The 13,457-nt window shown below is 44.7% G+C and overlaps 1 protein-coding gene across 2 annotated transcripts in view; it reads left to right on the top strand.

Annotated features, from left to right (window-relative positions):
- ADAMTS17 (ADAM metallopeptidase with thrombospondin type 1 motif 17) overlaps positions 1 to 13,457 on the top strand; it is a 254,629-nt gene that overhangs the window by 135,734 nt on the left and 105,438 nt on the right. For both annotated transcript variants that reach the window (XM_084641878.1, XM_084641877.1), the window contains exons 11-13: positions 1,516 to 1,617; positions 4,133 to 4,278; positions 11,010 to 11,176. In XM_084641878.1, coding sequence (XP_084498004.1) covers positions 1,516 to 1,617; positions 4,133 to 4,278; positions 11,010 to 11,176 — 415 coding nt within the window. The remainder of the gene's footprint in view (positions 1 to 1,515; positions 1,618 to 4,132; positions 4,279 to 11,009; positions 11,177 to 13,457) is intronic.

The following is a 13,457-nucleotide window of genomic DNA, read 5'->3' as shown; positions in this document are numbered from 1 at the left end:
GGATGTCATGAAAACTCTTTGATTGGTTTTTATTTAACAAGCGCTGCACTTCCATGCTGCTGATGGCAGATACAGTTGTTACCAAGCTCTGCTTGTAGCTTTCCTTAAATGTTCTTTTGCTTTAAATAATGCAAAATCCTCATTCCAGAAGAAAATGTAAAGTTAAAACAGGATGTAGATACTGCTGTGATAACCAGTTTTTCAGTACTTTCAACCCCATCACCCTTTATGGCAGGATTTCTCTCTTCCATTCATTACGCCATGTGCCGTGCAAGCATATTTGGTATATACATACCAACATGTGTCTGCACACACATTACGCTGTGGAAGAATCAAAAGGTTCAAGTGTGTTGACTCAAACTATTTAAGGAGGTTCAATAAATCTTGACAAGACCAGCTGATACTAGAGCCAAGCTTCTCATCTTTTTACCATTACAGTGAAATGTGAACGATAGTGAAAAGAAATATAGCTTTTATTTATTTATTTTAATTTGTGTGTGTGTGTGTGTGTGTGTGTGTGCATATGCACAAACACAGAACCTTCTATTCAAATCATCCACTTATACAGGTTGCAGAGCAGGGCGGACGTTTCAGAAAATGTGAAAGATCTAAAGACCTTTCTTTCTTGGATTTTTTTTCTCAGATTCAGAAAACTTTTCTGACATGATGGGTCACGCAAGCATATAGTGGAAATCAGTATCCCAGTCATGTCCATTGATCAGTCGTGTTAATGGTAGTCAGAGTGCATTTCAGGCCTGGTGTCAAGATGCAACATACTCTTTTCTGCTGGTTCTCTCACATCTCCTGGGTTCCTCCTTCTCTCACACATCACATTCAAGATGCCTCTTCTTACCATCAGGGCCTTTCATACATCTGCCCTTCCCTGCTTATCTGCTTTTTTATATTATTGCGTTGCCCCTGCCAACTATTGCTCTTTTGTCTGTTTCTCACACAATGGCCTTCATGCGTTCTCCCATGCTGCATGGAACGCTCTCTCCAAACTAGACTATGAGATTGCAGCCCTGACCTCATTCAGCTCCTCTGTCAAGACCTGCTTATACCATGAAACCTTTGGGAAACTGCCAGTTGATTGGACAAGGTAGAAGCTCAGCAGGGCTTGCCGAGTATACCATATTCTATTTATTTGTATGTTGTTAAAAACAATGAGGTGACTCGCTAATCCAGGCATGCATGTAGCTTGACTGGTATAGCAGTGCACTAGTCTATTCCTCCCTTGTACGTTCCTCGTTTATTGTACCTGATCTATTCCTATGAAAAGAAATGTGTTTAAATGATGCACTTTTTTTCATGCATCTGCATCCATTGATCTTTCATGTTTCCAGCCCGTCCCCCCTCATATAGCGTCAATTTCTCCTTAAAAAATAATAGATCAAAAACCAACCAGATGCCTCTGGATTCACATTAGAGAGACTGACTGAGCTTTGCAGTGTATCCCATAATGATAGCTGGCCTCTCCAGAAGCAATAACCGCACTTCTTGGCCTTGTGATTGCAGCATTTGATGTGTGCTGGGCTGTGGTGCCTGGTGGAAGGAGACACGTCTTGTAAAACCAAGCTGGATCCCCCGCTGGATGGCACAGAATGTGGGGCAGACAAGGTAATCAAAATGCTCCGCACCTGTTTTGCTTTTTATGATGATGTCTGTGGACTGACTTTTCCAGGACGTGAAATATTTACTTATAAACCCATATTTTGTTCTGATTGATTTGTACAAACAGCTGGATTAAATGGCATTAAATTCTTTTTCTTTTCTTTGATGCATATTGCAGTAGCCTCTGGAGATCCCAACAGAAATCAAGGCCCCAGTGTGCTATGTACAAATATAGAAGAAAAGGTAGTCCCTGCCCTGACGAATGTACAGTCTAAGGGCCACCTGTAACTCGTCGTGTAGTAAGATGCTCTTCAGTTCCATTCATTTCAGTGGGACTCTTTGAGGAGTACATTACTTTTCAGTGTGAGTTAGAGCAGCACAATCTGGCCCTAAACTTGAGATATGAGGTAACAGGTAGGTTTAAATAGACAGTTTGTGGGAGGAGGAGGAAGGGCAAGAGTAATGCCAATACAATTATGCGATTACATAGGGTAGCTCATAATGAGTTCCAATTCAGTTAGGTTTCTTTTCTTTAAGATCTCTGCCTAGGAATATTTCTTGGTTTAGTGAGCCAGGTGGCTAGTGCATATTTGGACTTTCCACAGCTCAGAGTGGTGGAGAAAATGGTTAATGGAAAAGAAAATAAACACCTGTATTAGCAGGTCTCTATTGCATGTCAGTCATTACCCAAAAACTTGACTTCATTAACTGTCAGTAGATTTTAGACTTGAAATTTCACCGTATGCTGTATGTTAAAGGAGAGTAATTTAGGGAGTTGTTGCTAAAGCTGGAAACTATGTACCTTTTTTCTGGTTGCATATGAAAGATACATAAATCAATTAAAAATTCTTTGGTACTTACTGTTGAGTGCACGTGGTGGAAAGAATTTTAGCCTGTGTGCTTTTGCTGAATACATTAGCTCCAAATGTTTCTTAATTGTGTACACTTTACGTGGCTTGCTTAGCAATATTTATTGTATTACATCCCAGATGGATCGGGAAAGTGGACCAAATTCAGCCCTTAATTACAACCCAATGCAATCCTGTTGGAATCACTCAGGTTATATAGGAGTGTAACTGAGTGATGTATGTGCAGTAGGAACCATTGTAATGAAGGTGTTGTGTTTGGTTACAATTTCTTGAACCCACTTTCTTCAGGGAGTGAAGATTAAGTTCTAGTACCTGAATGAAGTTTACAGCTGATAGTATGCAGATGACACAACAATTAGGGGAGAGGTAAATGATGAAGAGGACAGGTTACTGATAAAGAGTGATCTCGATATCTTGGTAAATTGGGAGCAAGCAAACAGAATGCATTTTAATACAGCTAAATGTAAATGTATTCATGTAGGAACAGACTGTAGCTGATACACAATGGGGGACTGTATCCTGGGAGAAGCTAACTCTGAAGAAACACGTGGGGGTAGTGGTAGATAATCAGCTGACTATGAGCTCCCAATCTGATGCTGCAGCCAAAAGGCCCAATGAGATCTTTGCATAAGGATGCATAAACAGAAAAATCTCAAATAGGAGTATAGAAGCTATTTCATCTCTGGTTTTGGCACTAGTGTGACTACAGCTGAAATACAGTGCCCTGTTCTGGTGTCCACAATTCAAGAAGGATGTTGATAAATTGGAGAAGGTTCAGAGAAGAACTACAAGGATGATTAAAGGATTAGAAAACCTGCCTTAAACTGATAGACTCAAGCAGCTCTACATAATTAGCCGAACAACAAGAAGGTTGAGGGATGACTTTATTACAGTCTATAAGGACAAATACTTAACAGTGGGCTCTTCAGTCTAGCAGAGAAAGGTATAACCTGATCCAATGACTGGAAGTTGAAGCTAGACAAATTCAGACTGAAAATAAGGGGCGGCTAATTAAACATTAAGCAAAGGTCATGGTGGGTTCTCCATCACAAGATTGGATGTTTTTCTAAATGATCTGCTCTAGGAATTATTTTGAGGAAGTTCTGTGGCAGTGGTTCTCAATCTGTAGGCCGCTTGGAGCCCAATCAGCACACAGCTGCAGCCCATGGAACATCCTCCGGGCCATACAGGTAATATATGTACTGTGTGGGTGCAGCCCACATAACACACAGGGATCTGCATATGTGGCCCACAATGGCAAATGGGTTGAGAACCACTGTTCTATGGCCTATTATAGAAGAGGTCAGACTAAATGATCCAGTGGTCCCTGCTGGTCTTGGAATCTATTAATCTATGAATTACTGAGGTAATCGTCTGTGTTATTGTGCAAGTTACAACAGAGGGCTCCATCCTGCAGTCACTGTAAACCCTTTTGGTTTACATTGGTTGAAGACAAAGCTCAGTTTTCCACATGTCTCTCCCTTTTTTCCAGCCGTAACCAAAACATGTCCTGCTTTCCTTAGTTCTGAAGCTCCAAACACTTGCACACATGCGTGATTGTATGCTTGGGAATCCTCTTATTAACTCCATGCACAAGTGTCTGTGGGATCAGGGGCCTTTGCCTGTGCTGTGCTAACCTCATTGTGTTTCAGTGGTGCCGAGCTGGGGAATGCGTCAGTAAAACTCCCATTCCTGAGCACGTTGATGGAGACTGGAGCACGTGGAGTCAGTGGAGCATGTGCAGCAGGACGTGTGGCACCGGTGCCCGATTCAGACAGCGGAAATGCGACAATCCCCCGTAAGTCGTCTTGTCCTCAGGATGCTTTAACGCGCGGTATGTTGGGAAACGTTGCTGCCAGGGTGGCAAAAAGGGGTCAGGCCTGGGGTGGGCAGCTAAACCCAAGGGCAGTGGGGACCATCTCCGGCGTCCTACTGCCCCAAGTCAAACACAGACATAACGTGAAATGAGATGCTGATTGGAATGAAAATGAAACTGTATTTCCTCTTGATCAGTGCCCAGGCTGGGTCAGGGCTGAGCTGGTGTCCCAGCACCAGACTGTGCAGAGACCTCTCCACACAGACCAGGGTCTCTGCTGGGAGAGGAGTGGAGATTGGATGGGCTGAGGGGAGGGACGAATGTCTGTTCCCCCATCTATAAAATGGTCATAGTGATCCTTAGCCCCCTTTGTAAAGTGCCTTGAGGTTTCTGAATGCAGGACTCAGATTGGGCGAGGGACAGATATTCATAATATGATGGTAGGTGCTGCGTGGCTCCACTCAGTGGGGTTTGAATATCTCCATGGCTGGTCCTTGGGCTTGCCACCTGTTTGAATCAGGAAGATAAATAAGTGATGACATCTCCTAAACACCAGCCACTTGTGGGACCAGAATGAGTCATCATCTAGAGCAGTGTTTTCAATCTGTGGGTTGCAACCCAGTACTGGATCACAGCATGTAAGGCGCTGGGTCGCCTTGCTCTAGTCAGCACCGCCGACTGGGACGTTAAAAGTCCTGTCAGCATGCTGCCCGGCTAAGGCAGGCTAGTGCCTACCTTTTCTGACTCCGCACTGTGCCCCGGAAGTGGCCAGCAGCAGGTCCAGCTCCTAGGCGGGAGGCCCATAGGGCTCTATGCCCTGCCCCTGCCCTGGGCACTGGCTCCGGCCAATGGGAGCTTGGGGGGGGGCGCCTGCGGGCAAGAGTCACGTGGAGACACTTGCGTGCCTCCGCCTAGGAGCCAGACCTGCTGCTGGCCGCTTCCAGGGTGCAGCACGGTCAGCGGTGCACCCTGGCTGCACCGCTGACCGGGAGCTGCCAAAGGTAAGTCCATGCCTGTGCCTCAATCCCCTGCCCCACCCCTGAGCCTCCCCCAACCCAGAACTCCTCCCTGCACCCCAAACCCCTTATCCCTGGGCCCACCCCAGAGCCCTGAGCTGCCCCCCAAACCTGGAGCCCTTCCTGCACTCCAAACCCCTGATCCCCAGCCCAGAGCCCTGACCCCCTCCCGCACTCCAACCCCCTGCCCCAGCCCTGAGCCTCCCCCCCAACCTGGAACTCCTTCCTGCACCCCAAACCCCTCATCCCTGGCCCCACCCCAGAGCCTGCACTCCCAGTCCAGAGCCCTGACCCCTCCCGCACCTCAGAGCCCCCTCCCATACCCTGAATCCCTCATCCCCAGCTCCGTTGGGTCGCGGACATCAACAATTTTCTTCAACTGGGTCCCCAGGAAAAAAAGTTTGAAAACGACTGATCTAGGGGATGTGGTGCAGATCTGTGACCCTCCCTCTCCTTCCTTGTATGAGGGATAAAACAATGAACAGTGTTGCCGTTCAAATGATCACTGCTCGGCATCTGAATCATAACCTCTCACTGAGATGGGTGGGGCAGTTGGCATAGCTATTGTTGAAAGCACTCTGCAGAGTCAATTCTGTTCCTATGTTGGAGGGCTTCTTCACAACCAGGAGAGCTAGAGACTGATATTTTTTTTAAATGAAACCTGAAACTGTGGACAGCACAACAATCACTTCAGAGAAACGCTGCTGAGCTGCGATTGCATTTCTGTAAAGCCCAGGCTTGATTTTACTTTCTACCTTTTTATTCTACGAGAGACCGGTGTGGCTTCTTTGTTATCAGCTGAAGCTGGCTTGAAACTCTCCTTAACCGTACTGCTGACGAAACCTAAATCCATTCATTGTCTCACTCATTAAATTACAGGGTTTGCAGCCTCCGAGATTGCATGTTGATTTTAAAATTCTTTTGCTCATATACATTCTTGGTGGGGAACACACATGTGATCTTCTGTCACTTTATATTCCTGGCTGCATCCCGTGGTCTTCTGCAGCTGGTTTATTCGCTGTCCAAAAATATTGGCTAGGAGATTTATTTGTTTGTGTGTGTGTGTTCCTGCCAGCTGACATTTGAGCCAGTGGGGGACACAGTATTTTTTAAACCAGTTGCTTTACTTGCTTGATTTGGCTTTTGACTTCTACAGTTTGTGTGACTGTCTGCAGGAATTACCTACGACTGGTTGCATGGTAGGGCATTGTTACCCAGGCTGCACGTTCTAATTTTAGAGCTCTGCTGTCTTCCATTCTTGCCCAAAGCTTGGAGTGCCTTTGTGTGGAAGAGCGGGGGGATCAAAAACCAATGCTGAATTAGAGTCAGGGAGTGATCTTTATCTCTGCCCCAGCCCCTTTATGCCGCCTAAAAGGGTGGAGTGGCATAACGGAGTCCTAAAATCCCCAGTTCCAGCTGGGGGAGAATTCCCTTGGTTCAGGTACTATGGAAGACCGCCATGAGGCTGGCCATCAAGGTCTGGTGTAGGTGTGTTGGGGGCCGGAGGGGCACGGCAGAATGGGTTCACAGCATACAGTGCTGAAGCCTGTATGGCAGTCCCACGGCCCATATGACAGCCCTGCTATTGTAACTTTGACTGGCCCCTAAGGCTGTCTAAATTACACCTTGGGCCCCTTCAGCCCCTAGAGCAGCTGGACCCTCCCTTCCCCTGGCCAGTTAGAAGGGCTGCACAAAATCTGTCTGGAGAGGTGGAAATGTCATGGCTACAGTGTCACAAACTGTGATAAGCACAGAAAGGGAAGCAATCAGCAAACACATGAAAATAATTTGCAGAGAAACAGGAAGGGATATGACTGTATGATCATCGCTGGGGTTTTTTTGTGTTTTTTGTTAGTTTCTTTTGTTTTTTATGTTCAGCAGTGAAAACCCCCTGTGTGCATATGCCAATGGAGTTGTATTTTTAGAATCCGAGCATAATTCAGTTTTATATAAAGGACATGAGTTTCTGAATTATATATACCTGGATACTGTATTTCCTACCTCCTCAGGAACACAAACCTCAGCACGTAAACAAACATGGGTTCTGTCTAGCCCCATTACTGTGGTGTGTGAGCCCCCTATATAGACATATTTTTTAGAACGAGTTCAGGTAGGAAGGTAGTTCCAGGTTGTTAAACCAAACACAATGCTGTTTAACAGATACAAGATAGAAGACAGATTTTCATTTCAGAACCTGCGTTTTGTATGATTTGCCAACAGTATGTAGGTAAGACACATTAGTTCTGTATACAGGTAGATCAGACTAGATTAGATTAGACTAGGTAACCTTTGTGTTCTCAGCGACAAGTGTTACTATGTAACTATGTAATATTTTTTTGAAAACATCTTTAAAATCCCCATTGTGGTTCGAATTTCACCTTTCTTAGCCTACTGATGTCTTGTAATGACCTGAGAAAGTTGTGAACCCAGACTCAAGCTCCAAAGAGTTTTATTAGAGATGGGCTGAACTAACAAAATTTGGATCCAGATCCAGGTTTCATTCTCAAAGTTGATTTGTGGCTCTTACCTGGCATCACTGTGATGTTGCCGATAAGTCACCATGGCAGAGAGTCTATATTAAAAAGCAGTCTTTGAAATATGTGTGGGTATGTACATTTTGTGTGTAGGATATAATTTTGTATGTTGTATCCAAAATCAGGCCCTGAGCAATGTTCAGTTGGATATTCCTAACTCTCTAATTTTGAAAAAGTGATTGGGCCTCCTATATAAATATAAATATGTGTACATACGCAGATATATATATGTGTATATCTGCATAGACGTATGGTGTGATTATGGCACAATCCCTATATGTGCTTGCGTGGAGAGAGAGTTTTGCATATGTTTATAAACTGTACATTACATATACAATAAAATATATTTAATATGCATCCAAAACCAAAGCTCACCCATGCTTTCCTCCCTTGATGCATGCTTCGGAGACACCTGTTGATATAGGAGCCACTCCATTGTGGGAGGCACATCCATTTTATTCCATAATTAGAGAGGCAGGCCCATGCCGCCAGTTACATTCAGCCATACAGCATGCTTGTCTTAGTCCCTAATTCTGCAAGGTGATAACCTCCTTCAACCCCCACTCGCTTCGTTTGGATTTGGGGAAGCCTAGGAGGTGCTCAGTACTCTAGTGGATCTAGTCCTTACTATATTATAATGCCCATAATAAGGGCTGCTGGCTTTAAATTCCTAGCAGCAAATTCATAAAAAAGTGTCTCACGTGTTAATGAAATCTTAAGATTAAAGCCAGAACCACTGTTAAGAGTACAGTAAATACATGGCCTGCTGTGTCTGGCTTACTACTGCTATAAGTTTTCTCTCTCTCACACACACACTCTCACACACACACACACTCACACTCTTTTTCTCTGTTACTTTACAGAATAGAGTTTGCTGAAACCCAGTTACTTTGTGAAAGTGAGATTCCTGAAGTAGGAAACTCTGCTTCGTGTTTCTAGACACCAGGTCTGAGTGTCTGCAGCACCCAGTATAGTTTAAAGAATTTAAAGCTCCAGACACAAGTCTTCTCAGAACAATTCTGAGTCAGTCCGAGCACATCTGCTCCCTCTCATGTGTCCTGTGCTACAAAGCCATGAAACTATGGAATTGTTTCATAGCTCATCAGATCCAAATTTCAGCAGTCTACCTCCCAGGCATACAGAACACCACAGCCAATGTGCTCAGCAGAAACTTCTCCCAGGATTATGAATGGGAGCTAGGCACCTAAATTCTCCACAGTATATTCCTAAAGTGGGGACTGCCCTAGGTGGATCTCTTTGCTATCTCCAGGAATAGGAAGTGTCCCCTTTTCGGTTCAAGAGCAGGTCTGGGCCAGCACTCTTGAAGAGACACCTTCCTTCTATCTTGGAAAAAGGGTCTGTTCTATGTGTTTCTCCAAGACCGCTGATACAAAGGGAGATTAACAAGATCGGACATGACAGAGTCAGAATTATCCTTATAGTGCTGACCTGGCCGAGACAAGTTTGGTATCCTTACCTGCTTCACCTAGTTGTCCAACCGTTGTTTGAGCTCCCGACCATTCCTCATCTCCTGTCACAGGATGCTGGTCGGGTGCTTCATCCCAACCTAGCAGTTTTTCATCTCAGGGCATGGCTCCTAGATGGTTTATGGGGTTACATTTCTCCTGCTCTTTAGAAGTACAACAGGTGTTACTGAAAAGTAGAAAGAGATCAGTCTGCACTACTTACCTGCAGAAATGGAAGAGATTCTTCCATTGGCATTGTTGTCACTGCCTCCTGCTTGATCTGGTGCCACTCTCAATCATCCTGGATTATGTGTTGGATCTAAAGAAATTAGGGTTATCATTTAGTTTGATTAAGGTCCATTTGGCCACAATCCTCCAGTAGAAAGATTCTCCATATTTGCTTATTTGGTATTGTCCGTGGTTATTAAGGGGTTGGGGATTCTCTGTCCACAGATGAGAAATCCTGCCCTGAACTGCAACTTCAGCCTGGTACTCTTACTTTTGATACCTCCATTTGAATGAATGGCAGCCTGTTTTCTGTTGCATTTATCCGTAAAAATGGATTTTTTGGTCCACATCACATCAGCCTGTAGCGCTGGGGAGATTGGAGCCTTGGTGGCAGATTCCGCCCCCCTTTATAGTGTTCTTTAAGAACAAGGTCTCTTTTCATCCCCACCCTAAATTCTTACCTAAGGCTCTATCAGAGTTTCACCTTAATCAATCCATTCATCAGTGTTTATCCCAAAGCCACAAAGGCTTTAGGGCCTTCAGAGATGTTTGGCTGGAGAAGGAACTGAGGGCAGGCTCACCCGTAATATTTTTTTTTCAGTGATGAAATAAACATTAGAAAAGAATACTTTTATGCTGAAAATAAAAATTGCTACATTTGTTCCAGATGGGGGTGGGAGAATGGGGGGAAAACCTGTCCTGAGAAGTGTGGAGATGGGGGAAAAAAATACAGAGAACTATTTGTTGTATTTCAGTGTATCTCCTCTTTGTGATCACATAGCATAGCACCATGCATACTGTTCTTGCTGTATATTTTTAATTCCCTGTTTCGAAAAAGTGCTTAAAAGAGAAGGAAATGATCCTTCAGAAAGGAGGTGATAAATGACTGTATTATAACAAGAAATCCTCCTTTGTGTTTAAGATGTTTTATTTATTAAGGGCAGGTGGTAGAGAGGTGCCTCACTATTGTGGATAGCCCTGTGAAGCATCACACTGAGGGATGGGCTGAGAATTGATTTGGGTATGGCTGATCATTCCCCCACCAGTCTACATGTGGGCTATTAATGACCACAATGGACCAGCACCTTGGTTTTACACCTCATCCAAAATACATACAGTATGGGCAGCATTATATTTATGCCTACAGAGCACATATCTCCAAAGAACCTTGCTTTAATCTGGTTTCCAAATGGCTGTTTCTGGTGAGTCCGTTAGATGTGAAGCATAGAGCTAAATTCTGTCTAAAGGTGTGCTCTCAAAGCTTGTGTTGTCTTCAGTGGGAGCTATTTGAATATCTGAGGGCAGAATTTGGCCTACCATAAGTAAGTGTGCAGTTGGGATCTCTGAGGGGAATGGCACAATATATTAGCTTAGATTAGTTGCCTTGGACAGAGAAAGATAAGCAACAATGTACCTGTGACTACCTGTGCCTCTCCCACTTGATAACTGGTCTGTCTTCCCCATTATAGCCCTGGGCCAGGAGGCAAGAACTGCCGGGGAGCCAGTGTGGAACACACAGTTTGTGAAAATTTACCCTGCCCTAAAGGAGTGCCTAGCTTCAGGGACCAGCAATGCCAGTCTCATGACAGATATACCAACAAGAAGAAAAGCCTCTTGACAGCTGTCATCATTGATGGTAAATTCACCAATTTTCTATATAGTTCCTCACCACTTTTTTCCCGTGGTTTTTCAGCCCTTCTCGATTGATCCTGCTGGCCCCCATTTGTCAGCGGAGACAGCTGTGGTGTAATCCCCAGACGGTAGATCTGAAGGGCAGTTAAAGGGAATTCCTGATTCTTATGACCATCTTATCTCCCTTGTTTTTAGCCTGTCAACAAGATCTGTTGGGCAGGCCAGTTCTACAGGCAGCCTTGGGGTGTAACCACAGCACTTGAGAGACTGGGAGAGGTTATGGAACTAATTAAAATGTCCCCATCTGAATAGGCAGGTACCATGGGAATTGGAGCTTTCTGATGATTTTTAACATGAGGCAACAGAAGCAAAATAGGGAACTGAAAGCAAGAAGGAGGATTCACGTTGGGATGTTACTTGCATGATTCCTTGCCCACCTCAGCATGTTTGTACATCTACTTGTATTTAAGTTTGTCATTATTCTGAAACAATTTTCCTTGGCAAAGTCTCGATACGTGCTTGGGCGGACTTAAACAGTCATTCTGAAACGATTAGGTTATATGAAAGATGAGATTCGCTAAGCTGGTTTCTGGAGAAATAGGTGCCTTTTATCACCATCTGCTGATAAATGTACAAGGCCACACTCGTGTGAGCTGATCCTCTCAAGGCCATACTGAAATGGTGCAGAGCAGGGTTTTTGATCAACACTGAGTGTATGTCTGTACTGCAGCTCCTTATTTCCAGCTCGCGCTAGCTTTGACCGAGTTAGCATGCTAAAAATAGCAGGGGTAGCCTCAGCTTGCCCCCTGAGTAGAGTCCTATCTGAGACCCTGAGTATGTACTTGGGTGGCTAGCCTGGGCCACAGCCACGCTGTTATTTATAGTGCACTAGTTTGATCAAAGCTAGTGTGCATACATCTATCCAACCTGGAAATTACACCTTCAGCTACTGTGTGCCCTTACACATCTGGCACCTTCTGTCCCCTTCAGACGTTAGCACCCAACAAATCAGGTCTGATGCACAGTGCTCCAGCACTTAGAGTCCCCCAGTACTGCTTGCTGTGCCACCAGGAAAAGGGATGTTTGTGCCAAATTTGGCCTGTCCTGCCCAGAAAGCAATGCTGCTGAGCTGTTTCTATGATAGCAGTCCCTCAGCTGAAAGCCAGGCCTGCCCCACAGCACAGCTGAGACGCCTGCAGTGGGTAGAAAAGGTTAACACTGGACATCAGCTCACATATTTCAGTCTTGGCTCATTTCTCATCAAAGCCAACAACAGCAAACTTCCTTCATGTTATCCCAGCACATGAAATTACTTATGCAAAAAAAAGTCTGCAGAAATGTGCTGTATTATTCGCCGTGGACCACAATCAGCTCTGGTGTCAGCAGTTCCAAAGGAATTGCAAACATTTACGCCAGGACTTAATTTGGGCCATAGTGAATAATATAAAATTTCTGCCCTTTATTTCTTTTGTATAAGTAAGAGATGCTCACACCCAGCCCCAATGGGGTTTGTTTGAAAATGATTACTCAGTTAGGCGGGAGTTTTCCAGTAACTCTAACTGAGTTAGATGCCCCAGAACAATTGAAACTCTATGGGATTTGGGCATCAACTCCACTTGATGTTTTTGAAGGTCTCATCTGGATCCCCCATTTATTAATTGATTTTTAAAACCCTTTTCTAGCTGAAAGCTGCCTAGTTATATTAACAGTGTCGTGCATCAGAAACATATTGCAAGTCCCCTCTTCTCACAAAAGAAGGCAAGGAAAACACCACTGATGGGGCTGTGGGGGGGAGGTACTTCTGGGTATCGCTACTTGAAAATGAGACCTGTGACTGCCCAGCCCAGCTATCAAGCAACCTAAGGAGGGCAGAGGTGACAGTGGATTGCAAACCCTCTAATCAGTAGGGGAATAGCAGATGCTGTTCTAAAGCTGTACTGGCTACTTGGAGTCCTGATCTTGCAGGAGGTGCAGATCCTCCTGAATAGCACCCAGCACTTTGCAGAATCGGGCCTTAGCTAGGGACTTTTCAGGTCAGGGATTATGGAAGAATTCTTGAAGCGCATCCCCACGTCTTTGAGTAAGAAGTGATTCTCTTCAGTAGTTTCTCTTATAACGACTTGTCTAACTTCGGTGCATCTTCTAGCCCTATCCTGGTTCTTCTATTCCTGCCCTTGAGAGTTTTTGTTTATTAACTACTCTCTCACCTTAATTCCTGGAGGTCTAAATCCAGTGCCCAATAAAATCACTTGGATTCTCTAGTGGGCCTTGGATCAGGCCTCTAG

The sequence above is a fragment of the Lepidochelys olivacea genome (assembly GCF_965140295.1).
Source record: "Lepidochelys olivacea isolate rLepOli2 genome assembly, chromosome: 10".
Taxonomy (NCBI): domain Eukaryota; kingdom Metazoa; phylum Chordata; order Testudines; family Cheloniidae; genus Lepidochelys; species Lepidochelys olivacea.
Note: the sequence above shows the minus strand (reverse complement) of the source record. Positions and strands in the feature narration are given on the sequence as shown.